This window comes from Sinocyclocheilus rhinocerous, unplaced genomic scaffold (assembly GCF_001515625.1).
Source record: "Sinocyclocheilus rhinocerous isolate Xijiao unplaced genomic scaffold, SAMN03320098_v1.1 scaffold5941, whole genome shotgun sequence".
In the NCBI taxonomy this organism is placed as follows: domain Eukaryota; kingdom Metazoa; phylum Chordata; class Actinopteri; order Cypriniformes; family Cyprinidae; genus Sinocyclocheilus; species Sinocyclocheilus rhinocerous.
Genome location: NW_015627187.1, coordinates 264,932 through 279,482, shown reverse-complemented (window position 1 = coordinate 279,482; position 14,551 = coordinate 264,932). Strand labels below are relative to the sequence as shown.

At 34.6% G+C, this 14,551-nt stretch overlaps 1 protein-coding gene across 1 annotated transcript in view; it reads right to left on the bottom strand.

Moving 5' to 3' along the window:
• The window catches only part of LOC107720849 (protein very KIND-like), a 66,491-nt gene extending 52,570 nt beyond the window's left edge, over positions 1–13,921 (bottom strand). Inside the window, exons 1-4 of the mRNA XM_016528683.1 lie at positions 13,764–13,921; positions 9,560–9,758; positions 4,333–4,391; positions 1,529–1,675 (exon numbers count right to left, since the gene is read on the bottom strand). Of these exons, the coding sequence (XP_016384169.1) occupies positions 1,529–1,675; positions 4,333–4,391; positions 9,560–9,758; positions 13,764–13,865 (507 nt within the window). The 5' untranslated portion in view covers positions 13,866–13,921. The remainder of the gene's footprint in view (positions 1–1,528; positions 1,676–4,332; positions 4,392–9,559; positions 9,759–13,763) is intronic.
• Positions 13,922–14,551: the final 630 nt, after the last annotated feature.

Sequence of the window (14,551 nt, the reverse complement as noted above, 5' to 3'; positions counted from 1 at the left end):
TGCAGGGAAGACAAAATGGCCGCCGAGCGCTCCCGAGAGAGGCGAGCGCGCATCTCCACCGAGTCGAAGCACACTCTCAGATACTGTACGTTATAGACTGACTCGGGGCGAGAATGCTCTTACGCACATTCACACATAGCCCCAAGAACTCCAAGTGACGAAACAGTTTGTCTATATGGCTGTCTATTGTGTGTCCCGTGACTGAGCAAAGATCATCCAAATAATTGAGAACGCGCATCCCACTCGATCTGAGGGGGGCGAGAGCTGCGTCCATGCACTTCGAAAAAATGCGCGGGGCCAAAGCCAGCCCAAATAGCGGCTTTAGCGGCTTGGTCGTTGGATGCGCCGGCGAGTGCTGTGCGACTATAACATGTGTGACCAGCGGCTCTGCACCGCTCTGAGGCGGGGCGAGCGGCACTACATTGACTGAGTGAGGAGGAAAGAGCTCTTTTGTGCACATGTATGCATTTTTTAATGATCACACACACACACATCAAACACAAATTTGAACAATTTTGAGACAGCTTGGGGGCTGGGCCGATCGCGTAGGCTACTCTTCCCTCCTCTCCGGGCTGTCAGGACGACGGCTTGGCAGCTGACGGCGGGCGGGAGTCACAGCGCGGGCTCCTCCGCTTGCCGTGGTGCCTCTTCCCGGGTCCCTTTACACTTTTCTCTGCACATCCGGCTCCAGGCAGCAGTGGTCGCGGGCCTGGTGTCCCTGCACTGCGATGAGCCGTGTGCCAAAGAAGACCTCGATCTCGCAGTCTGCTGCTGGAAAGCGCGCCTCGGCATAACGAGGCTCATTGCTTTGCATGGCGCGCTTTTTGACCAGTGTGGGCGGCGGAGGGCAGACGGACTCATCTGGCATCTGAAGAAAAATGTCATACTCACCTGAACGCTGCAGAGGAGCAGCAATCCAGGCACCGCCCTCTGATGAGCGAACCTTAGGTGAGCTGTAATAGTTTATAAGTCATATTCTTAGGTTATTCAGCAAAGTGAAGGAGAAGAATCTGACGTAATTGTCGCGTGCACCGCATTTTATACTGCCTCTCATCTTTCCCTTACAACCAAAAACACACTTCTTTGGAGACATTCTTCCCGAGCAAGTCCCGTGTAGCGCTGCCGCCGGACGAAGCGCGTTGATGGGCGCGATCTCGCTCTGGTCGATGCGTGCGGGGGCGGATTTTTTCGGGAGAAATGCCCATATAAGGAGTTCCACCCTCGTTTACGTCATGAAGAGCCACGATCGAAAAAAACTCTCCGAAACTTGTACGAACCCGGAAGTAAGATTTTTGGCACAGAAATACTAAATTGTTTTTTGAAACTTTGTCCATGCTTAGCATGAGAATCCAACTCTTTAACAGTGTAAACAACTCTGAATGTATGAAACAGCATTGTACCCCCCCCTTCAGCTAGTTGCCAAGGCAACATTACTATTTTCATTTAGTTTAACTTAATGTAAATATAAAATTTATGTAAATTGTTGTTATATTAACAATGAGAAGTATTTGACTAGACTGTGCTGAACCTGGAGTCGCGGTCGATCCTCAGGTTTCTCTCGCTGCATCTGCTTCAGCAAACACCTGCTCTCTTCACTCAACTCCACCTGCAGCTCCGCCTCTGACACATAATCCAGCGCCGCCCACAGGGTGGAGCCTAACGAGAACATGTGACCCTGAGAGAGATAGAGAAAGAGACATAGAAAAAAAACATTTTGTGCCAACCACAAATATTTTCTTGCCAGCATTTAAATATTTTCAGTTTGCAAACCTGCATTTGGTCCACTAGATAAAATAGGTTACATGAAGTTATAACGTATCATCTTGTGCATTATGAATCTGATTTTTTTGTACAATAAAAAATGCAAATGTATTTTTTCTTTATTTTATTAGTTCAGTAAATAAAACAAAGGCTATTTTTCTTTTGTAGTCCGAGGACAAAATGCAACAAAGTCACCCTAAAAATGAAATATTAAATGAACAAAATAATGAAATAATGCAATGAACATGAACATAAAAATTACGTATATGATGTATAGAATTAAAATTACAAAGTTACTTAAATTAGGTAATGAAGATGCAAATAAATAAATAAAATTATGCTAAATAAAAAAGTCTAGTCTCCATCCGAAAAAAAAAAGAAAAAGTTATACATATGAACTATAAAAATTACGCATAAAATTAAAATGACTACATTATTGAAATTACATTTAAAAATTATTAAAATGACATTAAAATTATGCTATAAACATGCAATAAATAAAAAATAAATAAATACCTAAATTTGAAAAAAAGTATATGAAGTATAAAAATGAAATATGAAATTAACATTACAAAATTATGTAATGAACATGCAAACAATATTATTAAAATTATGTTATGAACATCAAAAACAAAGAAAAAGTCACATTATAAACAATGTATAAACATGAAGTATCAAATTAAAATTACAAAATTTATAAAATTATGTAATTAACATTAATTGCAAAAAATATAAAAGTATAAAAACTATGAAATTATGTAATAAACATGCTAAAAAGAGCCTCCACCTGAAAAAAAGAAGAATATTAAGTATAAAATTAAAATTCCAAAATGATTAAAATTAAAATTATTTAATGATTATGCAAATAAAAATATTAAAATTGTTACGAACATGCAAAAAAAAATTCCATCAGACGATATTTTCTTCTCATTTATCAGTTGTTTTATTGGTCCGCATGCAGCCGTCTGCACTATCCATCAAATAGTGTGGCCTCTTTCAGCCACCCTCCAATAATAAATCAGCCTTTCCATCAAAACAAGATCAGAAATGTGGCAAACAACAAAAATAGTCACACAGAAAACATCATCAACTTGTGTTTAAAATAAAAAGCTGTTCCTTCCCACTAAAAGAAACATTACGTAAGGTCTTTCCATCTCAGAAAAGCAAGCCGCCTACAGTCTTTCTGGCTCGTGGTTCTTACACATTTGATGTTTAGTACAGTATAGTGTTATGGATTATATCCACATATAATATAGAAGCCAGTGGGTTGTTTGCATATGATATTATGGCATGGAGGTCTTTGTGCTAGTGTGTGTAATTATCTGGAAGTTGAAGTTGTTTTGGCTCACAGATCACAGTCCTCAGGGCTCATGATTCATATAATATCATATCTGTGCATCTGAGAAAAGCCCAATCCAGATCTGACAGATCACAGGTTATTCAGCAGCATCGCTTCCAGAATTACCTATTATAGATATATTATGATCTGTAATATTCCTAAAAAATACATCATTTTAATTTTACTTACATTTTTAGCAATTGTGTTGCATTTTTGTCAGTTTTATTAGTTATTGGTTTTTATAATTTTTTTTTAATTTCAGTTTAAGTTATTTTAGAACATTATGTTAGTTAATGAGAAATAAGCTGAAATAAAATAAGTTTAAGTTTTTAATGGTTTTAGTTTTATTAACAATAACCTTGGTGTCTAATGCAATAAACATGACAAACAATTAATAATTTCTTTTTTATTTAATATCACTAAGATACTACTATAGTTTCCTTTAATATTATGATTTTTTATATATATATATATTCCATTTCCATTTTAATTTTATTTTAGGTTTAAGTAATTTTGTGGTGTTTTTGTCATTTTTATTAGTAAGTATTTTTTTGTTTTTTAAAAGGTAACAAATGTTTTTTCATGGTTTTAGTTTTAGTTATTTATAATAATCTTGGTGTCTAATGCAATTAACATGACAAGCAAAAATATATATATATTTATTTTTTATTTAAAGCGCGCTTAGCATCGAGATACAATTACAGTTTATTTTAATATTTTGAATTATTTTTTTTATTTTTGTATTTTCTGTTTTAACTTTAATTTTACTTAAAGTTTTAGTAATTCTGTTGTATTGTCATTATTATTTTTTTAAATGTCTAGAAAGTTTTTATAAATGTGTATTTCATTTATTTTAGCACATGTTAAACCAAGTGAAAATGGGAATAAATAAACTTTTAAATAAATAAAACTTTTATATTTTATTTGAATTTTTTTATTTTTAAATACATTATTTTTATTTTGTTTTATTTTTAAATACATTATTTTTATTTTATTTTATTTCAACATTTATTTTACATGTATTTCAAGTAACAAAAATGTTTATTTTGTGTTTATTTTATTTTTGTTTAATATAATAACCTTGGTGTCTAATGCAACTAACATGATTTATTTTTATTTTTTTGTACATGCCCTCTGTGTTGGTCTTTCAGGATAAGTTATCAGTACGACCGTACATTTGTAACATAGGTTCATAACAAGTTCAAGCAGCTCCTGGATTCATGCTTTCTCACCTCAAACGTGTTTCCAGTCTTATCAAACTCTGGAGGAACAAAACAGCCGTCAGGATCATCTGAGAACAAGGACAAAACAAGAGAAACCAACTAGATTCTTACACTTTCACAAACACAGTCGAATGTGAGCGATGCATCTCCATGCAAAAGCCACCTGCAAAAACTCATGAGAGCTAGAAAACACACAAACTGATAATACGTGCATGAAAGCAAATGCGCAGATGCATGTGGCTCTAATAATAGTTCTCTCAGAAAGAGCAGTCAGACACGATCAAACGCTCTGGCGGTGATGTTTAATCACTTTGCTTTCTCTCTGTAAATAAGTAAGTGAGTCCTAGTCTAACTAGGCCACGCTGAGGATTCACATTCTCCTCCAGATGCTTCTGCAGAGCTCGGCGGCTGAAATAGGTCAGGCTTTCTCCTCCGGAGTATGTCAGATCCTCCAGAAACTCCTCAGGGTTACGCCGGCACAGGAGCTCACCGGTATATTTAGACAGCATGCGGCGTGGCCTTTGAGAAATGGGCTAGAGGACGAAACCATTAGTTGCTTTTATATAGTTCTCATTCATATCTTCACCTGTGAGACCTGAAGCAGATCTAGACCTTTCCTCTTGATGGTTTTGGACTTACATTTGTGATTTTCACAGGCTTAGAGAAGCGGTACACTGGAAGACATACAGTGACTATGTTTCATGTATTACAGGATATTTGTTCAACAGCCAGGGTCTATAATTAACACTCGCCAAGCGCCAAATGTGAGTAAAAATCGGCACTGGCGAGTATATATAACACTGTTGGCTGATCACTTTTTTATAACAATGTGGTTTAGTGCACTTATCAAATCACAAAGACTGCGTTGTAATCATATAAAAATGTAATCTGAACCGTGATGTTTTCACGTGAGCCGCTCATGATGACAGTGTTTTCATTGTCGAGTTCGTAATGAGAAGCGTTTATAAATCTGAACAAACGAGAAACATTTGAAAAGAGAAGTTTCCCTGCAGTTTTCTGCAAAAATAAAAGCTCTATGATTTAACATCTGAAAGCAAAGGAAAAAAAATAGTATTTTAATTTTACTGTTTTTATGTAAAATAATAATAATAATAATAATAATTATATACATTTAAATAATTTAAAAATTATTTTTTATTTTACAATTATTTTAAATTTTCTGATTTGATAGTAATAATAATAATAATAATAAATATTCATAATCATGAATAAAAATTGCAATTAGATCTGTGTAAACTATATGATAATTCATAGTTTTTACTTGTGAAAACCATACATTTGATGGTATTTTACAGTAAGTTTACAGGTAACACTTTACAATAAGGTCCCATTAGTTAATGCATTAACTCAGTGGTTCTCAACTGGTTTGGCTATGTTCATCAATCCGCGACCCACAATTTTTGTGAAATAAATTAGCTTTTTTTTTTTGCAAATTATATTTATATATTTGTAAAAAAAATTAAAAAATTTTTTTAAAAAAAGCAATTTTTTTTTCACAACCATTATTGACACACAAGTACCGTCCTTCTTTACTTAACATGCTCATAAATTGTAAGAATATGACTAATACTAATGAATAAACAGCCTATAAGGTAAGGCTATTAAATAGCTGTCCCAAACTAGTTTTTGTTAATACAATTAAGTTGGTATGAGCCAGCACAGTCATTTAAACATCTACAAAATAACACAAAGTGAAAATAACATGGTATTTTTGGGTTATGGAAACAGCAGTTACCATGGTGAATACACAATACTAACAATTGTTAATGAAACATGAAAACTGCTCCTGAATAGAATTAATATCATATATGCAAATCCTTCCCAGCTAACACAAGAAGCACCAGTTATGTGGTTTATTAGTACTGTACTTTTATTTCACACGTTGCATGCTCGTAGTTTCTTTTGCGCTTTAGTGAAGCGATATACGGCGCGCGCTACGAGCAAAGTATAACATCTGACAGGACAGGATAGTTAGTTTTTCTGAGGTGAGAGACTTTTTATTTCGTAACAAGTTACGAAAATAACGATAGAATAATGAGACTGACATTAAGCCTGACAACATCTCATCTGACCGCAGATACTGAATCAGGACAGTGCGTTTTTCTCAGCCACTCTTTACTTATTAAACTGCATCTGACAGAAGTGTCAACAGCTTTCACGCATGTCTTTCAAAATAAAAAGTTGGTATGAGCCACCACAGTCATTTAAACATCTACAAAATAACACAAAGTGAAAATAACATGGTATTTTTGGGTTATGGAAACAGCAGTTACCATGGTGAATACACAATACTAACAATTGTTAATGAAACATGAAAACTGCTCCTGAATAGAATTAATATCATATATGCAAATCCTTCCCAGCTAACACACGAAGCACCAGTTATGTGGTTTATTAGTACTGTACTTTTATTTCACACGTTGCATGCTCGTAGTTTCTTTTGCGCTTTAGTGAAGCGATATACGGCGCGCGCTACGAGCAAAGTATAACATCTGACAGGACAGGATAGTTAGTTTTTCTGAGGTGAGAGACTTTTTATTTCGTAACAAGTTACGAAAATAACGATAGAATAATGAGACTGACATTAAGCCTGACAACATCTCATCTGACCGCAGATACTGAATCAGGACAGTGCGTTTTTCTCAGCCACTCTTTACTTATTAAACTGCATCTGACAGAAGTGTCAACAGCTTTCACGCATGTCTTTCAAAATAAAAGTCTTGCATCAGAAAATCATTTAGAATTACATTTTTTTGTTGTTGTTGATGTTGTTTCTTTGACTGTACACTCCGCAACCCACCAGTTGAGAAACACTGCATTAACTAACATTAACAATGAGAAATACATTAGTTTTTTGTTTTTTGTTCACTGGAGGAAGCGTTATTATGGATTATGGACTCAATGTATTTTAGTTAAAAACGTCTTAATGCTGGATTTGTTTCAGCTTTTGTCTTCTCTGTTTGTTAACTGATGGACTGGAGTGCTGTGGATAACTTGTGGATTATTGTGATGCTTTTATCAGCTCTCATTCTGACGGCACCCATTCACTGCAGAGCAAGTGATGCAATGCTACATTTATCCAAACCTGATGAAGAAACAAACTCATCTACAGTACACAGGGCAGGATTTAAGGCGTCAGGGGCCCCTGGGCTGGAGGTTATGTTTCAAAACCCTGAAATAACACTGAGCAAAAAAAAGTATTAGTATTATAAAAATGTATTGTCATACCTGTGTCCACTTAAGCCAGATTCTTAAATTTAATCAATAAATTCAATCAGAATAAAAAGACATGTTGGCTATTAACAAACAAATGAAATCACAGTTACGTTTTTGTTAAGTTTAAATATAACATTTAATTGTAGAAATATTAAATTATTGCAAAAATGCAATAATAAGCGACTTTTTTAAATATGAAACTACAACCGCCAGTAGGTGGCAGCAAGTGACTACCTTAATGAATGAGTTGAATCCTTAAATCAACCGGTTTGTTTAAAAAGCTATAATTAATTTAACTTTGCAAACGACTGTACTTACAGCCTGATTGAATCATTTACTGCTCCGTGTAACGCTGAGGAACAAAACTCTGTGTTGCTCGGAGACGCAGCGCTTCTGCTGTTTGTTCCGTTTTCTTTTCCACGGAGCAAAACTGAATTTTGTCTGAAAGTTACTCAGTAACATGTTGTTTATTGTACACTTAATGAATGAGTTGAATCCTTAAATCAACCGGTTTGTTTAAAAAGCTATAATTAATTTAACTTTGCAAACGACTGTACTTATAGCCTGATTGAATCATTTACTGCTCCGTGTAACGCTGAGGAACAAAACTCCGTGTTGCTCGGAGACGCAGCGCTTCTGCTGTTTGTTCCGTTTTCTTTTCCACGGAGCAAAACTGAATTTTGTCTGAAAGTTACTCAGTAACATGTTGTTTATTGTACATTTGCAATCGTGCAGATATTCGGAAAAACAGGACTCTTGCTTGTGCGATAAGCTAAGACCTATATCACAGGCATATTTTATAAAACCAGAAACTCATTAAATGGTTTTTTTTTTTTTATCATTTTGATGACATTTCTGCCCCACTATGTGTGACGGCAGTGAGATGGGAGAGAACGCTCAAAAACTTCAGATCACATAATTTAGTTGAACATTAAATTAACAGTAAAGAAATTAGGCGTGAACTAGAGGACGACTGATGTATCGGTTTTGCCGATTAATCGGCACAGATAGTTGATTGCTGGAACTATCAGCAAAGATCCATGCTGATAGTTTTCCGGATTGCGTCCGATGCTGGAGCGGCTGAGAAGCTCTGCTGTCATTATACAGTACGAGAGTGACCTCTAGAGGTGGAATCACTGACGCCTTTGGCTGTTTGTTGGCGCGGTGCTGCACTTTTTGCCCAGTGTGCAACTGCCATATTTTGTTATTTTGATTATATAAGTGTGAGAGTATACATACAATATCCATATGTATGTAATTTCAATGCTATTGCCTTTGTGTAGAGATTTAAAGATGGCCAACTAGTTAGAGTGTGTTAATTTCAACATCTACTAATACATTTTTTAAATTTAAAGTTGCTTCTGTTAACATTAGTTAATGAACTTAATGATCAATATATGATTAATATTTAATAATATTGTTATTCATGTACAAAGTATGGTTCAGTACTGTTTTTTTATTAGTAAAGCACTATTTTAGTTTTCGTTCAGTTATTTTAAAAACTATCGGTTGATTAATCGGTTTCGGCCAGTGTGGTCCAACCTATAGCTATCGGTATCGGTAAAATCCACTATCGGTCGACCTCTAGCATGAACATATGAGAATTTATCATTATCTTTTTAAATATGCGCTCTTTTGGGCTAAAGGCTTAATGAAGCTGTTTAAAGTAGCCATGTGATCAAATTAATTGGTGCAGACACAATTCAATACGTGTGTCCTTCTATGTGAAATAATCATAAATACCAGTTAATACTTTTTACACTCGTGGGAGGGTGTCGTATCTGTTAATCATTATGCAAACAAATGCATCCATTATCTACACAATGGCACAACGTGTCACACATGTGAGGTGCACATGAAAAATCACACTTATGAAGAAGACAGAGCGCTCTCGTTTTCAAAAGAACACGTCTGTCAAAACCGTCCATTAGAGATACAGTATGCATTAAAAGCAATGTTTCGCTGAGTGTTAGTTTGACTCATGCAGCTAGTGACTCACCGTTGAGCTGCTCCATGAAGCACACATTACCGTGAGTGTTGAAGGCCAGCGTGTCGGGCGTAACGCAGAGGGTGTGAAAGAGCGGCGAGAGGCCGATGCTCTGGAGAGAACAAACACACTCCACACACACCGCCCACAACTCCTGCTCCGACAGCCCACCGTCCCGCAGACACAGAATATCAGCCAGAGACACGTTCTCCTGAGGATGGAGAGCACATACTGAGAGATCAGTCTCATGCATGCACAAATGCACACATGCATGGGTTCAAGCGTCTACTAGTGAAAACATGTTTGCACTTATTATTTTAACAGCAAAAGTCAAAAGCAAGTGAACACACACCCACATACATCAGCAGTCAAAAGTTTTGAATAATTAATGTTTTTTAATGTTTTGGAGAGTCTCTTCTTCTCATCACAGCTGCATTTATTTGATCAAAAATACAGTAAAAATTTTTTAAATATTGCAAACAGTTGTGCTGATGAATATTTTTGTGGAAACTGTGATGCATTTTATTTTTCAGGATTCACAAATGAATAGAAAAAGAACAGCATTTATTTGAAATTGAAAGCTTTTGTAACATTATAAATGTCTTTACTGTCACTTTTGATCGATTTAATGTGTCCTCGATGAATAACTTTTTTTTTTCTTACTTGCCCTAAACTTTTGAATGGTAGGGTATCATGGTTTCCACAAAAATATGAAGCAGCAAAACAGGATATTAAAGTTAACTAAAAATAAAACTGAACCAAAAATTAAAACCATTAAAAAAAAAATAACTTTTTGGTACATTTCTTATTTTATTTTTGTTTAAATAGTTGATGTCCTAAAATAATTAACTAAAACAAAAATGTAATTATATATATATATGATAAGGGGTCGACCGATATGTGTTTTTCAGGACCGATGCCAATGCCGATTATTACAGATCATGTAGACCGATAACCGATATTTTGAACAGATATATATGTCTGGTGAAAAAATTTAAATTAATGTCAAAATTAAGAATAATAAGGGCTCTGACAAAAACTCTTTAAATGCTTTTAAATTATTTTATCTGCAAATCGGTTTTGAAAATCACAGATACGTGTAATCATAAAAAAGCTTAATATCAGCGCCGATAATCGGTCGACCCCTAATATATATATATATATATATATATATATATATTTACAATTAATTGTCCATTTTCATTTTAATAAAATTGAGATGAAAATTGACAATATAAAGATAAAACCTGATTCAAAATATTGATCAAAACTATAACAGTATCTCAATTATAGTAAAATAACACTGCAGCACAACTGTTTTCAACACTGATAATAATCAGAAATGTTTCTTGAGCATCAAATCAGCATATTAGAATGATTTCTGAAGATCATGTGACACTGAAGACTGCAGTAATGATGCTGAAAATACAGCTTTGATCACAGAAATAAATTACACTTTAACAGATATTCACATAGAAAACAGCTATTTTAAATTGTAATAATATATCACAATTTTACTGTGTTTTTGATCAAATAAATGCAGCCAAGGTAAGCAGAAGAGACTTCTTTCAAAAACATTAAATCATCTATATCTACATACACATACAGTACAAAACTCCATCGTCTCCATAGCGACCTATTAACTCCAGTGGAATATTCCACGGATTACAAAGCACAGATTGTAACATCCTCTAATACGTTCCACTATGATGTCAGCAGAATCTGTACATCATTGTGCTCAAATTCCTAAATTCATTTCCATGGGGAATGTGTGTTTGGCAGATGTGTGAAGGACAGCTGTCCTCTCCAGTCGGGTCTAAACTACATTTTCACACACTCTGAAGAAAACGCCTCACTGACATGATGCTGGGACATTGTTATGCAGTTACTAATGTGTTTACAAACTAAACTCCATGCATACTCATTTTCCTTCATAAGGAAATAATCAAATCATGATTAGATAACAGAGGCATCTTCACAGATGGGAGTCCTAAGCAGACTTACTGCAAGAAGATCCTTGAAGACTTTTGCACTGCTGCATAATCTGCTTAATAAATAGCAAATGAATATTCTGCTGCTTCAGAAGGATCTGATTTCTGATCCAGAAACAAGCCCATCTCAGTGATGAAGTGATGTACATAGTCCGTAAAAAGGCCCTAGAGGTGGTTTTAACAAATGTCTTTCGTGCCTCTTTTCATATCGGCACCATGTTTAAATGGAAACGGCTCACTAATGAATATCCAAATATCCAGGGGTTTTCAAACTGAGGAAATATTTACAGAAAAAAAGTGTTTGCAGAAAAAGTTTAAATATAAACAAACAATACAAAATAATAATTATAAAAAAAATTAATAAAAATAAATAATCAAAATTAGAGGAAAAAATAAATAAAAATGGTTAAAATAAGTAAATAAAAAATAAATAAATAAACTGAGTACAATAACAATGAGTATGAAAGTAACATGTATTAAAGTAACTGAATAGAAACTAAATATTTTCCAAATAATATTATACATTAAATATTTATTTTGACAGAATAAATGGGGTCTTTTGTACAAGTAGCTATACAGATGCCTTTAAAAAATATTTTAAAATTTGATTAAAATAATTAAAACATTAGATCAAAATAAACAATTGGATTAAAATAAAGTAAACAAACAAATAAATAATCAATAAATGCTAATTAAATTAAAATAAATACTAAATAAAAAATATATTTAAATAAACAAACAAACAAATAAAGTGCTATAACAACATTATTATAAGTAGGGTAATAGAGTAGTTTAACAGAAACTAAATATTATCCAAAATATTCTAGACATATTTATCATATTAATTTTTCACAGTATAAATTGTGTCTTTACACAAGTAACTGTACAGATGCCTTTCAAAAATGTTATTAAAATAACTAAACAGATAAATAACAGTACTATACGAGTAGGACAAAAGCATGTAATAAAGTAACATAATATTTTCTAAATAGCATTTTAGACTGATTAAAAATGACTAATTGCTGTCATTTTTACGTTAGTAGTAAAAGTAGTTTCACTGAGAACAGGCCCAAAGAGATGAAGTCACAGTATTATGCTGTAAAATCCTCATTATTATATGTAAAAGCTTGTATAATTGTAGATTAATGACTAATTACATACTCATTCACTCACCTGACAAACTAAAAACAATCATTATTATTCCTATTGCATTTAGTGATGCTGTATTTACAGTACAGAGGCACAGAAATCACACACTGCAGCTTTAACCGTAATAATGTCACGTGCATATTGCAATGCTGGCTCTTAGCTTCCCAGCATGCACTGCAGTATGAATAAATGATACGGTTGCACTGTTTTTGTTGTCACTTTTAGTTACTGCAACACAACAGACTAACACACGACTGCACTCTCATAGAAAAGAGCGTGTTTATTCACCAGTAGCTCAAAAACTCATCACTGGAGCTGAACAATAACGCGTTTATAGGGCATAAAGTTGCCGTCTCATGCAGCTGTAAGGGCACAAACCCGTAAATAGACAATCTCCCGTGAGAACAGAGCGTTTCTCCTTAACCTCCCTACAATCACACACACACACACACACACTCACACACACACACACACTCACACACTCACACACACACACACACACACGCTCACTCACTCACACACACACTCACACACACTCACACACACGCACACACACTCACTCACTCATTAGTGTGAGTTCAAACATTAGTTCTCATTTTTACATAAAATATATATTTTAAACTAATGCGCCATTTTTTAACCCATCCGCTAACCTCCTTCCACATAGTATAGTAAAGAATACAATATTCATGTACCATAGCATTTACACGGTATCATATTCAAAGTTAAAAAAAAACATACATGGTATTACCATAGTAACATGAAAAAAAGAACATAAATTTGTATATAAATATATTTAATATATAATTTGCATATATATTTTAAATGTACATATATGTAATAATTTTTATTTATAATTATCTATTTGTTAAAATATTAGTGTTATAATAATGTTATATGTGTGTATATGTGTGTGTATATATATATATATATATATATACTGGCACTTTTTGGTAATTTAGGGATTCGTGGAATGTTATATTAATAAACAAACATTTGTGATATCAGCATTTCTACAAAATGTCCTCGTGAGAGACTGTCAATCACCTGTCAATCAATCAATCAATCAAACTCACCTCGTCCTCGAGCAGTGGAGGAAGACGCTCAACTTCCCGGCGCTTCTTCTCCTCTTCCTCTTCCTCATCCAGACCGACCGCGGCGCTCCCGAACGTTCCCATAACGCGTCCTGATCGATTCTAGAACAGCTGGAGCTTCGGTCTCCCGGTAACGCGAGCGCCGCGTCACGGAGCGTCAAGCCGAAGGACTCCCTCAGATCAGTCACGCGCCAGCGGTTCTTCCGCGGATCGATAACCGATGGCAACGGGGGAGTTTACTAACTCTGCTGCCATGGTAACGACGCGATCACTACGCGAGCCGCGAGCGTCTGAGAAATCCTCCGCCTTCAGTCAGCTGCGCGCAGACGCCACATTATTTTTACTTATTGGTCAGCATGACTCGCATATGCGTCATAAACGTTTACCCTTAAATTATCTGCCATAATTCGTCTCTGAAGATCTTTAAAGCCAATAAAATAGCAAAAGAGTGATACATCCTTACAAAAACGGTCCTGTTTGCTGTCACATTAATAATGGGGCAAGTTGTCACAAGTGTTATATGTATTTTACATTTTACATTTTTGTTTCATCTTCCTAATTTGGATAATAAATAAGTAAATAAATAGAGATATTGTGGAAGCATGTTTGATATTTTAACAATAAAAATATATATTTCTCAATATCAATATACAGCAGGTTCCCAGTTTGATAATTTAATAATAAAATAAAGCCAACCTGAGAAATATTCACTAGTAAAGAGTGTGACAACTAGCCCCGGTCTTCCCTATACTGGAGTACTGAAGGTTTAC